The sequence below is a fragment of the Camelus dromedarius genome, chromosome 7 (genome assembly GCF_036321535.1).
Source record: "Camelus dromedarius isolate mCamDro1 chromosome 7, mCamDro1.pat, whole genome shotgun sequence".
In the NCBI taxonomy this organism is placed as follows: Eukaryota; Metazoa; Chordata; class Mammalia; order Artiodactyla; family Camelidae; genus Camelus; species Camelus dromedarius.
Window position 1 is genome coordinate 62820271 of NC_087442.1, and position 16168 is coordinate 62836438.

Consider the following 16168-nt stretch of genomic DNA (forward strand, 5'->3'; position numbering starts at 1 on the left):
AAAATAAAAATTGGTATATCATTTAACAACTAACCATCATGTATTATGAACCTTTAAAACATTCATCTTTTGACCCAATAATTTTACTTGCAGAAATATATCTTAAGGTATAATCACAAATGTGAACAAAACAGATCATTCATAATGTTACTTTTAAAAGTGACAAAATGCAAGTAACCCAAAGGCACATTAAGAGAGTTATAGGACATGTACATGTTAGAATAGTTAGCACTCATTTAAAATGATTTCCATGGAGTTTGTAAATATCAAGAAATGTTAAGGAGAAAAAACTACAGGATATAAAGCATACAATATCATCACATTGATGAAAAATGGAAGGCATCTTGCAAAATGGTACAAGTATATATAAGTGGTAGAATAATGAATATTTAAAATTTTGTTCTGCTTCCTTTTATAAAAGCATGTTTGGCAGAAAAAAATTTAATTAAAAAATTGAGGAAAAATTCACTGGGGATGTTAAAGAGCTTTCAACAGTGGCAGGGCACACACTCAATCAGTCTGCAGTACTATTCCTTTTACAGATGGTGGCAAAGACTTAATGCTAAATACACTTCATATCACACTGCATTAACAGTGTACTACACCTATATATGCATTCAGTTATACTGCCATGGATCTCTACATATATAGGTATCCTATGACCTTAACTAGAAGAAGAAATTTAAAACCTAAACTATTCTATATAGGGAAACCATTAACTAAAACAGGAAAAAAGGGAAATTTAATTCAAACTATCCTTTAAACCACCCCTCCCTCACAAATAATCATGTACAGTTTGCTTTTAAGCTATTTGTGAACCAACTTTCCCCTGCAAAAACCTACCAAATCCTTTTATGGTTAAATCTGTAGTACTCATTCCAGTTTAGAAAGTATACACTATGTATAGCATTGCTTCTAGAAAATGTGTTCCAAGTTCAGACTTGAGACTCCAGGTACTTCTGTCTCAGCAATGAGAGCCAATATTTCCTGATAGTCCTAGTGGTGACAATTGTACATTTCTTGGTACTATTTCCTAAATATTCTTTATTAGATTAGCCATCATTCTACCTCATTTATGTTGAGCCAAATAAGATTTGACTTAGATATATTAAGAAAGGAATAATATAAATCTGTATTAAGTTTTTTAAAATGTAGTTTAAAACTCAGATAGGTTACACCCGAAATAAAAACAGTTCTTAAAGGAGAAAGACATACTGCCTTTATAAACATGTAACATATTCAGTCCAAATCTCTGCAACAGAACTATAATTAGGTCATGTGAAGCATTTCAATACATTGCTCAGTCCCAAGTGGGCACTATGCCTCTCTTCTGCAGGAAGGACTAAAATGAAGGTGCCTTTCTCTTTCCTGTTGCAAAGATAAACTGCTTCTGTTTTCAGATTAACATAAACCATCAAAGCAGTCCAGTACACATATAAAGAAAGAAAAAGAAAATTGATTTAAAGAGGAAGCGAATAAAAGTGCCTCTTCTGCATAAGCATATACTACTGCTGCCAAAATACCACTGAAGAAATGTGAAACAACCCAACATATAAACTATACCACTCTGATGTCATGTATGAAGAGATAGCATCTTCCAAAACTGTTTCATTGACAAATACTTCATTATGAAAGAAGTATTTGTTTTTATCGTTTCCACAATGAAAAGAGCTTTCCCTCTGATTATATAGGTAAAATACGTTCTCATTAGTTGATTCATGAGTTTAGCCTGAGAGGGAGTGGGGAAACAGTAGTTGGAGAAAGAGTTCAGGATTCTCAGACCCTTGTCTTTCAGTTTCCCCTCTTCTTATCCAGCTATTCTTGCCTTGCGATCAAGACCAAGGCTACCTGGATCTTTACTTTAACCTAAGAGGAAGGCAACTACTCCTGCTAACTAGGGTAGCCAGCTAAGGCAATGTCCAGCCATATGGGTTACTTGCCAAAAAAAGAGCCTTGAGTTATAGACTGGGATGGGAGAGGAGTGGATGGGTTCCTTGGATGGCCGTCATTGTGGTGTGCTGCTCAGTTTCTCTTCATTTACCTAGATACAGTCACACAATCTACTCTTACAGAGCCTGACCCTTACTAGGCCCAATACTCACTGGTTTCTGTTCTTTCTTTGGGGGTTTAGATAAATTAAACACACTCTTCCCAGCTATCACTGATACATCACCTTGTTTTTATTTCTTCATAGCAGTTACTACTCTCATAAATTATGTTCATTTATTTTTTAAACTTATTTGTGTACATATCTCTATTCATGCTAAAATATAAGCATCTAGAGGACAGGGGCTTATCTTTGTTCCTCACTACATCTCCAAGCTCTTTAAAACAGTATCCAGTGGAGCAGTCACTCAGAATTTTGTTAATGAAGGGATGAAGAAGTAGATTTTTGATTTATAAACTAATCATCCAGAGGAAAAGAAGTGTGTTAAGAAGAAATTATAAAGATATAATGTTATACACAGTCCAGATCATTAACTGAATCAAGAAACTTAGCTAAACAGTCCATCTTGGGAACATGAATTTTTAAAAGTACCTAATTATGAAGCTTAATACATTACATAGCAGACCATGTAAAACTACTAGCATAGGCAGAATAATCAAAAAGTTGATCAGGGTCAAAGTAGAAGGTATAAAAAGAAATTTTAAGGAAAGCATTGTTTTTTGTTCTTATTTTTAAAATTGTTATGAAATTCAAAGAACTTAAGATTAACCATCTCAAAGCATACAGTTCATTGGTCTCTAGTACATTCACAATGTTGTACAACCCCATCTGTATCTAGTTTCAAAACATTCTCATCACCCCAAAAGAAAACCCCATTCCCATTAAATAGTCACTCCCTATTCGGTCCTTCTTCCAGCCCCTGGAAACCACTAATGTGCTTTCTGTCAGTATGGATTTACTGATTCTGGGTATTTCATATAAATGGAGTTATTCAATGTGACCTTTGTGTCTGTCTTCTTTCACTTAGCGTAACACTTCTGAGATTGATCCATATTGTAGAGTGCATTAGTACTTCATTCCTTTTATGGCTAAGTAATATTTCATTGTATGTACACCTCACATTTTATTTATCTATTCAGCTGTTGATAGATATTTGGGATATTTTCAACTTTTGGCTATTGTAAATAGTGCTGCTATAAACATATGTGTATAGATATATATTTATTAAAGTATTATTTTTCTAAATTATTAAGCAGTAGATGAAAATAAATCCAATATGGATTAAGAACAAAACTACAAAATTAGAAGAAAATATAGGGGCATATGATTATAATATCAGTATGAAACAAATTCAGAAGCCATAAACGAAATAAAATCCACACCTCAGAATACCCTAAAAGTGAAAAACTTTGGATATGGAAAAATATGCAAAGTTCTCTTAGAAACCATTCAGAAAACACAAACACAGAAAAAAAAGCAAATGAACAATCAACTCACAGAATAATCAAAGAAGTAAATTCAAACAGGTACTATTTATTTGTCCAAATTGACAAAAACTAAAAATGCTGACTGTGAGGTAAAAAATGCTGTTATACAGTAATGGGAAAAAATGCTGTTATACAGTAATGGAAAAAAAGAAAGCTGATATAATCTTTCAGGACAGTTTAACAGCATCTTTTAAAATTTAAAATGTATATATCTTATGATCCATCAAACCAACTTCTTCAAATTTATAGGGACTATACTTTAAAAGTGTGTATCCAAATGCATTAACAATGATATAACAATCATGATTATAATACCAGACACTTAGATAACACTTATAATGAGTTAGGCACTGCTCTACGTATTTACATATATTAACTCATTTAAGGATCACTACAACCCTAAAAAGTAGAGACCATTATTATCTTCATTTTAACAAAGAAGAAACTAAAGCAGAGATTAAGTAACCTGCTCAAGGTCACAGAATAGGTAAATTGTGGAGCCAGTATATGCACCCATTCAGTATGACTTCAGAACTATGGTTTTAATCACAATAATGACACAACAGAATAAAGATATATATGTAATGAGTAGATAAATATTCATGTTAGCCTTGTTTTTAATGGCAAAAATACCAAAATTATTTAAAAGGTCATCAATAGGCAAGTGGTTATAATATGTAGATCATATGTTCTGACTTGGGAAAGATGTTCATGATATACTACTGTTAAGTCGAAAAAATATTTTACCAGAACTCTATGTACTATATGATCTTCCTTTTGCATTAAAAATTCTATATGCACATATGTTCTTAAGTCTGGTAGCACACAAAAGAAACTGTTACCATTGAGAGGGTATAGTCAGAAGGAGAAAAAAATTTTTTTCAGCAATAAATATTCATTATAAATTTTAGGTAATGCATGAAAATAGAGAAAATAACAACAGTAAAGAAAATTACCCATAATCACAGTTATCATTTTGGTTTTCTTCCAGTACATAGGAGTTCTTTCTATATAATTAGTATCAAACCATTCAGTAACCTTTTTTTTAAACTTAACATAACAGTTTATTATAGTTATTATAGTTCATTTAGATCTTAAAACTATTGATAATGAGTGCTATTAATTTATGATTTAATTACAAATTAAGATAATATCATAGAAAAAAAGCCTAAACATAGTCATAAATATCTTTCTAAAATATTACTGCTCAAATGTTGTTTTCTGGATGAATTATATTAATTCTTACATGAATAATTTGTCTTACTCAAGATCATGGATTGCAAAAGGTAGGCAGAAAGGTTATATAGCAAATAGAGATGCTTAAACTCGAAGTCAGAGGAATCAGATTCAGCTCACTTTGATCTTGGAAGGTTATTCAACTATTATGTGATTTATCTTCCTCATTTAAAAAAAGAAGAGGCATAACTCATTCAGGGTAACTGTGGATTCAACAACCATGTGACAGTGGTTAGGACATCTGCTTTCATTTTCTATGTGTACTTCATCTGAATAAGCATCCCTAGAAAATAACGTAACTATAGAAACACAAAAGGTAAAAAAAAAAAAAGTACATCTTTTAGTTTCAAGAAACTCAGTTTTTCTGGTCATCTGGAGAGTACAGAAGCTTAAAAACTGTCAGGAATTCAGGGGAAAAAAAAAACAGACAATACAATTATTCTTCTAAACACATACAAATAACAGTTACATAAGTCCTTTTAGAATCAAGTTAGCATTGAATACTTGAGGAATCAGAAAGAATTCTGAAGGCAAAAATTTTTTGTGTCATAATAATTTCCTTATTTAAGAAATATGGATGCCCACTGTGCATGCAGTGTGTTGGACACTGGAAATATTCTGCTGAGTTAGGCAGTTATGGTTCCGGCCCTCACGGAGTTGACAGTCTAACAGAAGAGAAAGGCAAAAAACAAGTAAACAAATAAACAAGCAAAATGATTATAGATATGGTAAGTGCTATGAAAAATAAACAGAGTATTATAGTAAAGAATAATGGAAGGGGAGGACCTACTTTAGAAAGAATGGTCCAAGATTGCCTCTCTGAAGAACTGATATTGAGCCAATCAAGAGAAAACTTGGGAGATGATTTCAGACATAGGGAAGAGCAAATACAAAAGCCTTAGTGTAGTTTAGGTAGTGTAATTTGAGTAAAGTATGTCAGGAAAAAAGATTTGAGATGATGTTGGAGAAGTATATCTGAGCAAATAGTTTGAATTTTATTCTAAGTACAATGAAAAGTCACTAAGTGGCTTAAGTGATATGTTCTAATTTAAATTTAAACATGTCATTATGGCTACTGGGCACAAAATTGATTCTCAGGGAACCAGAATAGAAGGAGATCAGTCAGGAGAACTACCACAGTAGCTCAGATGAAAAGTGAAGGTGGAGAGGACCCAGGGAGGTAGGAGTAGAGAATGAGAGGAGTAAATGGATTTGGGTTATGTTTTTGGAAGTAAAATGGACAGGATTCTCAGATTGTTTGGGTGTGAGGAATCAAGAATGCTTGCCACATTTACACTTGAGTGGATAAAGATAATGTTTACTGGCTAAAGGAAAACCAGAGAGCAATGTACCTGAAGCCAAGGGAAGAGTGTTTCACTAAGAAGGGAGTGATTAATTGTGTCAAGTGCTGCTGAGGAATTCAGGTAGGATAAGGAGAGAAAAGTACCTACTGAATTTGGCAACATGGTGACTCTTGATGTCCCTGACAAGCGCAGTTCTAACAGAATAGAAGGGAAGAAAGTCACACTGCAATGAGCTGAAGAAGGAAGGGAAGGGAAGGAGGTCAGTGTACAGCCAACTCTTAATTTTGTTTTTCTATTCTGTTTTTTAAGATGGGCATTACCAAAGCCTATTTGTTGATAAGAGCAATGTAGAAGATAGGGGGAGTCTGAGGAACAGGAGGACTGGAGTCTTGGAGTACTGGGAGTGGTTAGGATTCATTCATGCAACAGCACGTCTATTTATATGTAAGCAAACATACTTACATATGTTAGAGGATAGACACCACATCCAGGTTTTCTAGGTGTATTTTCAGACTTATGGCTATGCAGACGACAGGATATTTAGCATACTCCAAAGACCATACAAACTGGGTTTTAAACAAGAAAATAAAATTTAATATAAAATCCATATAATATTTATTTTAGAAAAAACTCACCTCTCGTTTGTCTAACGCAGCATATTCAGCTTCTATTTCTTCAGCTTCAGGATCTCGTGAGAAAACCATTTGAGATTCCAGGTTAAGGGCCAAATCTTTGTGGTGTTGCTTTTCAGCACAATCACAAGGTGTATCTTTATTCTCATTCTCAGCAAACAAGTCTCCTCCATGTTTTACTAAAAGCTAAACAAGAATTATTTTAAAATATCTGCAATTATACATTTAAATGACAGGTTATTTCATGCTACATATTAAAAAGTTAAAAATAAATAAAGTAAGTACAACAAAAATTCAACAGTATGTACTTGAAATGACAATAAAAGTTATTTAGATACAACTGGCTTCTGATTTTAAGATTAGCAATTCTTGTTTATCAGTGTTAAGATGACTTCCTTTGGTTAAAAACAACAACAAACCAATTTCTTAAACTTTATAAAGAAATTGTTAAGCATTCTGTCCAATCCAAAGTTTTACTTAAACATGAGTAATCGTATAGTCATTCAATACTTAAAATTTTTAAACATTTTTATAACTCTTTCTTAAAAAGAAGGACATGGCTGTTACTTTAACCACAAATACCTGGATGTCCTGACATGGTAGACAAAAGTTTTCGTTTGTTATCATTCATTACCCAGTTAAACACAGAAATAAGTTAGGTTGAGCAAGTCACTGAAACAAAACTATTTTCAGTATTTATCAAAATAATTGATGGGAATAGCTACTGATAGCCAAGTTGGGAAGGTAAGGTACTCTATCAAACAATCTCTTGATATTTAAAGGTGGGATTCTGCCCAAAGAAATCCCACTTTTAAAAATACATGTAATAGTGACTTGACTTGTTCACTATTGAGGTTTCTGTTGGTTTTGGAGAGGTTAAGTAAGTTGTTACTAAGGGATGTAGGTTCAAGTTTCCCCATTATGTCCGCACAGACTTTAGGAAGTACATGAGGGCCACAACCTAGGACAACTCTAAAGGACAGCCTGACAATTTGTCACAGAGTTGATTCTTTTATAGGATTCGATCACAACCATAGTAACACAGTAAGAGCCACTACTCACTGCTTTCCAAGTGCCAAACAGTATGTTAAGCCTTCAAATACACATCCTTATTTAATATTAATAACTCCATGTGGCATGGATATTATGATGTTTCAGAAGAATTAAGTAACTTGACCAAAGTTACCCAACAGGTAAGTAGCAGAACTGCGATTCAGACACAAGTTTGACCAAGTTCTTAACCATGGCTAGATATTGTACTGACACAAACAATAGGCTAATCACATAAATTAAAGAAGTCAAATGTACCCTGAGAACCCACCATAAAGTTCTCCCCAGATCTTATTTATGACCTGAATATTTTTAGAGGTTTTCATTTTTTATGGGAGTTAACCAAAATGGCAGCTTCTTTTCATTTTCTTCCAAATTATTTTATCTCCCCTCCCTCCAACAAACACATAGATCTTTCTATAAAGTTCCTTTACTCCTTTTGGAACTGCAATCCTTAGGGTTCCTCTACAGTCATCCCAAGAGGCCTTGACAAAATAAGGAACTTATATCAACGCCAGGTCTAGAAAGCCATGGGCTAACTTGACAAATCCAATGGATATGACTTTGTCTTCTTGCTCTAGGACAAGGGTATACTTCACAGCTAAGATAATTTAAAACATTTCTTAAATTGTAAAAACAAGCAAACAAACAGATCAAGAAGAATATGAGTAGTAACCTATTATGAAAAAGAATATGAAAATGAATATATGCATGTATATATATGACTGAAACGTGCTGTACACAGAAATAGACACACTGTAACTGACTGTACTTGAATTAAAGCAAAAAAGAGAATATGAAACACAGACTTACTGTCACAAAGCTTAAAATGTTTACCCATTACATGTGGAAAGCACAGCTCTCAGCAGTCCTTCCTTCTAGAGCCTTAAGGCAAGGTCAGATCAGCTGCTATTTATCACTTGGAACCTTCTTAAGTCCAAGTATGGTCTAGGGACAAGTATTATCACCAGGGAGTTTATTAGAAATGCTGAATCTTTTCATTACCACCAACCTCTCCAGGTCTCTGAATCAGAATCTGATTCTGAACTCCAGGAGATTCCTAGGCACATAAAAGTTTGACAAGCAATGACCCTAGAATGTGGTCTATGTAGTAGGAAAATTGATATATTTATATTACCTAATCTATTCAAAGCTGGGGATTTGTTTTAAGTCCACAGACTTATACCTACTGCAGGGTCTATTACTGTTTTTAGCCTTTCTGCTTCACAGGTTATCCAACACTTAAACACAAAATAGACTATTTACTTTGACTGCTATAGAACTAAGACAGCTGACTTTATTCTCTGGTTCTTTATTCAGAGTGGTAGAAAATGATTTCTAAAATGCACACTGGGACAGCTTTCAAAGCCATGATTTGATTTACTTTCACAACAGATACTACTATGGGAGAGATTCTAAATATTAGTAAACAAGTTAAATTGTCTTTAAGTTAATGCCTCAGTCTTCAGCAAAAGCAAAGACAACAAAATTTAAGAGGTTGTGCCATTCCAGAATATTGGTAAAAGGAATATTCTTCAAGATTCCTTTACTTCAGGGTATAGATAGCATTCCTTGGGGTCAAAAAATGGATGTGTGGAGAGGAAGTGTGTGAGAAGTCATTGTTGAGAGTCACTTCTGACCATTTTTAGAACCTAGGTTATATTTCTTGCCTTGATTGGTAATCTGTCTTCAAAAGGAGTCCCCAGATGAGTTTGAGTAGGGGTGAGGGGACTATAAAGACTTGTATCTCACTGCTGCAAATGGTACCTGGAGATAAACTCATAATCGGTGATGGAATGGAGGGTCCATGTTTGCAGCATTTGTCTTGGCAAGGAAAATCAGCATTTATGCTACCTTTGGCATAGAAGCTAGCTAGCAAACAGTAGTACTTCCTGACACTGGAGGAGTACTTTTTAAAAAAGTATTTCAGCATGTTGACCTTTGTGGCCTAGGGTGAAACACCACTAAGCAGAAAATGCAGAGATATCTGTTAAACTGTAACAATATTCCTGAAAGTCATTAATACCTCTCAAATCCAACAACCTTTCTCAGCTTTCTGTAGCATGTCAAATGACTGACTATCTCCTCTCCTTGAAATTCTTCTCTTGGCAACCTTGACACTGTATTATTTTGGTTCACTTTTCTGCTTTTTCTGTTTCTGTCGTAGGCCACTTCTGGTTCTCACTCCCTTTAAACATAGACATTCTTCAAATTGATGCTGTGACTTTAATTCTGTAATTTTATCTATAATCTAAAGTTTTTTCATTGGATTTCTCATCTATACCTTATCTTGCTTTTAGTTATCAACTCCATGCAAATAACACTCAATTCTAAATCTATATTCTTTACTCCCAGTTAGTTTTAATTTTTAATAGCTTGAATACCATTTCATGTGGGTAATCTAAGACCTCAGTCTCCTTCTAAATGAAACTCAAGATATTCTCCCTTCCTTTTAGCCAATCCCTTCACTGTATCTCACTTACAATTTTTTCTTTTTATTACTGAAGTATAATTGACATACAATACCTCATTTCACTTTTTAAATGTCTGTTAATTGTTAGCAGACCTCAAAGTGAATTAGGTTCAAAACCATGCTCCATTTACTTAAAAATAAAGTTATTTCATTTTACTCTAATTATAGTATGGTAGCAGATTGTTATAGAAAATGTAGAAAAATCAAAGAGAGAAAATTATATCATCCAAAGATAGCTCACCATTGTTAATATTAACATTTAAAAGCCTTCATCATTTTAACCTTTCTCTCCCTTACTTTCTTGTATAACTGACCAACTCGCCAAAATGCTACCACATCATCACAATGTCCCTTGCATCTGCCTCATTCTTTCCATTTCTACTGCTACCACACAGATCCACGCTCTTTATCAACAAGTTCACAGCAGAATTAGTGAAACAATATTCTAACTCCTATCACTTCCTCTAGTACATTGGTTTTCATCCTTGGCTGTATAATGGAATCATCTAAAGAAGTTTAAAATACTAGTATCTTGGGGTCCACTCTCAGAAATTCCAATTTTATTGGCATGAGGTATGGTCTATACTATGGGAATTTTTGTGCAGCCATGGTTACAACCACTGTTCCAGCATACAAGTTTTCAAATTAAGAATATCTGGGTAGTCTGATAGTCATATTAAGGTGATCTAGAGTGGGGATTAAATACATGCACTTTTTACAGGTGATTTCATTGCAGGTCCCACAGACTACTGCTCTAATCCAAGACTTCTCAAACTTTAATGTGAATATGAATCAACCTAGAATCTTGTTAAACTACAAATTCAGACTCGGTTTGTGATGAGGCCTGAGATTGTGCCTTTCTAACAAGTACCCAAATGGCTGATGGCAGTGACAGTCTGAGGACCATTATCTGGGTAGCAAGGCTTTAAGAAACACTCCTTTAGAAGAACCCCTTTCAATCTATTCTACATTACAACAATTAGGCTAATCTTACTTTATTTGCTTTCATAATAGCACTTCGCCAATCAAAAAGTTTTAATGACTCAATTTTCTATAAATCAATCCCAAATTTTTGACCTTGGCATTCAGTATTTTCTACTTAGTATGGCTTCCATCTTCATTTTAAGGCATCTTCTTATCAAACCTCTGCAAAATACTTCAATATGCATGTTTGAGACCTAGAACAGTGCTTCTCAAACTGTAACATGCAAACGAATAACCAGAAGAACTTGCTTAAAGCATTCCTGGAGTCTACCCTCAAGAGATTCTGATTTGGAATCTGGAAGGAAGTCTGGTGAGTACAAGAATTTGGATTTATAAGAAGCTCCCAGAAGTTACTGATGCTACAGGTCTGAAGGCCACATTTTGAGTAGCCTCCTCCAGATAGTTTAACCAAAATCTTTTCCATTCAAATATTACCACTACCTATGAAATCTTCTGGGATAAGTAAAATTAAAATGATCTCTCCTTCTTTTCAATGCCTGTAACGGTTACTGCCTAAATAATTTATATAGCTCTCAGCATCATAATATTTTGGAGGGAATAATGAAATCATAACTTTCTTGATTAAAAATTAGAAAACTGAGGCCCAGACAAGCAGTTACTCAGTTGCTGAGCTGAGACTACAATTTTAAAATTCTTTTTACAACAGTTTTAAAACTCCAGGTGCTAAAACCACAATATAATGAAGTAAAACTCTTCAGTAAGACTTGTGAATGATTTTTATGGCTTTTCAATGAAGTGTGAAATGCTCTGATAGCTGCCAAGTGTCCAACAGGCCCTGTGGCTGTAAAGCGGAGTGTGACTTACCACCTTTGGTTTTCTAGTGACCTTTATTTGATCTGACAATAAGTAGCTACACTTAAAGCTTTGAATAATCAAGTAGGACAAGGATGCACTGAAAATATCTAAGATAATACTTCTTTAAAAAAATGCTTTTCACAATGAGTTGAAGCACTAACAAACACAACAACCACCTCTGGCATATCAACCATTTCTTCAATCACTATGATAAGTGAAGCACCAATATAAATAAAATGAGGCCCAATGATGAGGCTTGCTCGAGGGAAGTCTGCCAAGGGGAGAAAAATCACTAAACTTTTAATTGGGCTATGCTAATAGACCTAACCTGTCATTCTTTCCCCAAGTCTCTCTATTCTAAAGTAGAAAAACAAAACTCAATGCTAAGAAAAAAAAATATTACTTATAGTATTACATTCCTCTCAGATTCACATTTTAATGGAATTCCATTTTTGTGTGCTAAGCATCCATTACCTAGTTATTTTTTAAGTTCTTTTATACTTAAAGCATACAGGACTTATTAGATATTGATAATGTCATTTTATATATTTAAAATAAGCTTCTGAAAGTATGCAGTCATCTTTGCTTTCCTTTCTCAATTCTTAGTTTGTGTAATGCAGGGATCCACTGCAAACCAAGGTCTGTGGGCCAAATCTAGCTTGCTGCCTGTTTCTGTATAGCCCACAAACTAAAAACTGTTTTTACATTTTTAAATGTCTGAAAAAAATCAAAAGAATATTTCATGGTATATGAAAGTTATAAGAAATTCAAGTGGGAGTATCCACAAACAGTTTTATTGGAACGCTGCCATGCTTTTATATACTGTCTATGGCTGCTTTCTGGCTACAGTGGCAGAGTTGAGCAGCTGCCTAAAATATTTACTATCTGGGTTTTCACAGAAAAAAGTCTGCTTACCACTGGAATAATTCTTTGAAATATGAAAAAATTAAAATTAGAGTGACTTTATTTATAGTTTGGCTTAATAAACGTTTAACATATAAGCATTTCAGACAATTGCAGTCCACTCTTCTCTGTGTTACTTTTATCTCATAAGTAATTCTGAATGATTAATATTGTGAAACTCCAGATTTTCCTATTTAAGAAAGTTCTGAAAAATATACTAAAGTGAGGGTTAGCTATAAGTACTCATTGTTAGAAGGTGGCCAATAGAGATAAAAAGAAGAGGCTGGCCAAAAGAGACAAGGAAGTGCTCTATTCTGCAAATGAGTGGTATGAGTTTAATGCAAAAACCAAACCAAAACAAATCAAATCAAACCAAAACAACCAGTCTCAAGGTAAATCCAGGTAAACTAGATATGCATATAGTGGTAACATCATTAAGAGGAACAAGGCAGTCAGGAGCAGGTGGGAGGGGACAGGGAAGACTGGTTGGAATATCCGTATGAGGAAGTCAACTGGGCAGCAGTATAGCACGAGGAACTTCAGGGCTAGATACTCTACAATGACTGTTATCTTCAGGGATGTTAGCAAACTTTTAATTGCTCCTGATTCCATTTTACCTCCAAGGATGAATGTTGGTGGGTTTGTTTTCCTTAATAACAAGGGCTCCTGATTACTTTAGACCCACAAAAGGGACAGAAATGACAGGTTAAATCAAATGTTAAGGTAAGCAAAACAAACACTGATTATTACACATTACCAAGACACGGACTTCACCATGTGGAATATTTTTTAAAAAACAAAGTTTTACCTCTACACAGGTTTTCATCCCTGAGGCAGCAGCATAGTGCAGAGGTGTATTCTTTTTGTTGTCAACGGCATCAATAGCTGCTCTCTCATATTCGCCTTGGTCAAGTTTTGCTCCTTTCCATCTTAAAATCATCTGCAGACAATCTGCTCTTCTAAAATCATCTTCTGCGGGGCGTGCTAAGCGAGGATGAAGGGCTCCTTCAGATATCATAATTTGAGGTCCCATACACAACAAATGCATAGATGTTTCATTATGCACATTCCGTTTATTTGGATTTCCATCTCTACCGAAAAGAAAGGTCCTAAAATGGTAAAGGAAAAGGATGAAAATGAGTTTTTTCCTACCTTGAAATAATACATAGAAGATACAATTAAAAGGTGAACTCTACTTCTAAGCTGCTAATCCAATTTCTATTGAAGTGTTCTTTCACAATAGGTTGAATGACTAACCCTCACAGTTATATAAAAAAAACCTCCATTCTAGAGCAATAATACTGAAAAAAACAAGTTGAATATCTTTACAGAATTTGCTAATAAAAGAAGAGAAAAAAGGACAGAAAAAAAAAGAAAGGGAAGGAAACGGAAAATGAGGGAGAAGTAAAGAAAAAAGGAAGATGAGAAGAGGAAGGGGAGGAAGAGGAAAGGAACAGAAAGGAACACTTCCAGCCTAATAAGTCAAATAACATAAACGCCTTAGGGTACATTATTAAACATTCCACACCAACATTTTTCTTTATTGCTCTGCTCTGTTTTATTTCTCTTTAGTACATATTTACTCAATAAGGATGGAGACAATATAAGCAAAGCAAGTAATGCATAAATCTGGGAGTAAATTTCAAATCTAGGAAAAATTTCTCTACCTGAAAGTCATCAGCTAGCCTTGAAAGAATAAGGCACATATTTACACAATGTAATACTTTTGAGGGGAGTAAGTTGTGGTTAGTTCTAGAAGACCAAGATCTAATTCCAAGGTAGTAGCTCTTGCCAATGATAAGTCTAGGTCAGCTGCTTTAACTACTGCCAAATCCAGATCTGAGAGTTAAGCCTAGCTTCTACTACATCCTCGAGCTCGGGTCATAGGATTAATAGATGAGCCAGTTCAGTGGCTCATAACAGGATACTGGAAAATGAACTGGAAAAGACCTGCTAAATACAGTCAGCCTATATAAGAAAACACAAAGTATGAAATGGGCATACAAGTCCCATATCTGAAGATGAGTCACATTTACTTTGGAGGGCTGTTATCATTTGCATTCCTATGTCCCAGCGCAGAATAGCAACAGAAAGGGAGTAGAGCCAAACTGTAAAGCCTAGTTACATTTGAATTATTTTTAGGTTAGTTTCAGTGTAAAACACATAGCTCTGACAGAAAAAAAAATAAAAGAAACAACAGTATCTGACAACTTTAGAACAACTCTGTTCTTATCATTTAAGACTTTAGACAGCTCAGCAGTACAGCTCTTCAAAACTAGCCTATTAAGCTTTCAGCATCCACATTTATTTGAACTGTTCTGAAAGTAAGACATGAATCTTTGAACGAGAAACAAATCAATTATTATTACTTATAATAACTATGCCAGTCTCTCATACTCCTACACTTCCCACTAGGGCAACGCAATCCAAGCCAGATCAGACATCAGAGCACACGTACTGGGGTCTGTACTATACGCAAGTGCAGCAGGCAGACTTATGCTTCCACCCCAAAGAGGGTCATGTCCTAATCCCTGGAACCTGTGAATTACTTTACACAGTAAAAGGAACTTTGAAGATATAAGATTAAGGTTCTTGACATGGAGAAATTATCCTAGATTATCCAGGTGGGCCCAATGTAATTGTGAGTCCTTAGAAAGACAGCAGGGTCAGAATCAGAGAGATACTAAAAAATGCTATGCTGCTGTCTTTAAAGCTGGAGGAAGGGGTCACAAGCCAAGAAGTACACGTAGCTTTTGAAAGTTGGAAAAGCTTAGAAAAGGGATTCTACCTACGAGCCTCCAGAAGGAATACAGTCCTCCCAACACCTTGAGTTTAGTCCAGTGTTACCTTTTCAGACTTTTGATCTCCTGAACTTTAAGATAATAAATTTGCGTTGTTTTAAGTCACCAAATTTGTGGTAATTTGACATAGCAGCAATAGGAAGTTAATAAAGCAAGGAACCCTGAAAATAAGACTCTGGCAGGCTTGTATATCCTCCCTTCTGGAGGAGGGTGGGGGAGAAAGCCTATCACTGAGTGTGAACAGATTGTCCCAGGGATCTTGGGTTCTGAAGCTTTGGAATATAAAACATGCCTCTGGGGGAGGTGGGGAAGATAAGACTAGTTATCTGAGTTTTACAATTTACAGAATGCCTCAGTGGTCTCAAGTCTCATCCACTCCTTATCCCCATTCAAACATGTATCTCCTGGGAGGTAAACCTCTCTGAGTTCTCAGTCTCTACTGGGTCATAGTTTAACTTTGAAGGCTTGTCTTTTAGCCCAGGTCCCAAGTTTCAGTAAAATTTGCTTAGAAAGTCTAAACTGTGCATATTTTCT

General features: G+C 34.8%; 1 protein-coding gene across 6 annotated transcripts in view; it reads right to left on the reverse strand.

Moving 5' to 3' along the window:
* ANKIB1 (ankyrin repeat and IBR domain containing 1) overlaps window positions 1-16168 on the reverse strand; it is a 206799-nt gene that overhangs the window by 50245 nt on the left and 140386 nt on the right. For all 6 annotated transcript variants that reach the window (XM_064487578.1, XM_031454873.2, XM_031454874.2 and 3 more), the window contains 2 exons: window positions 13642-13942; window positions 6611-6793 (listed from right to left, as the gene is read on the reverse strand). In XM_064487578.1, the coding sequence (XP_064343648.1) occupies window positions 6611-6793; window positions 13642-13942 (484 nt within the window). The remainder of the gene's footprint in view (window positions 1-6610; window positions 6794-13641; window positions 13943-16168) is intronic.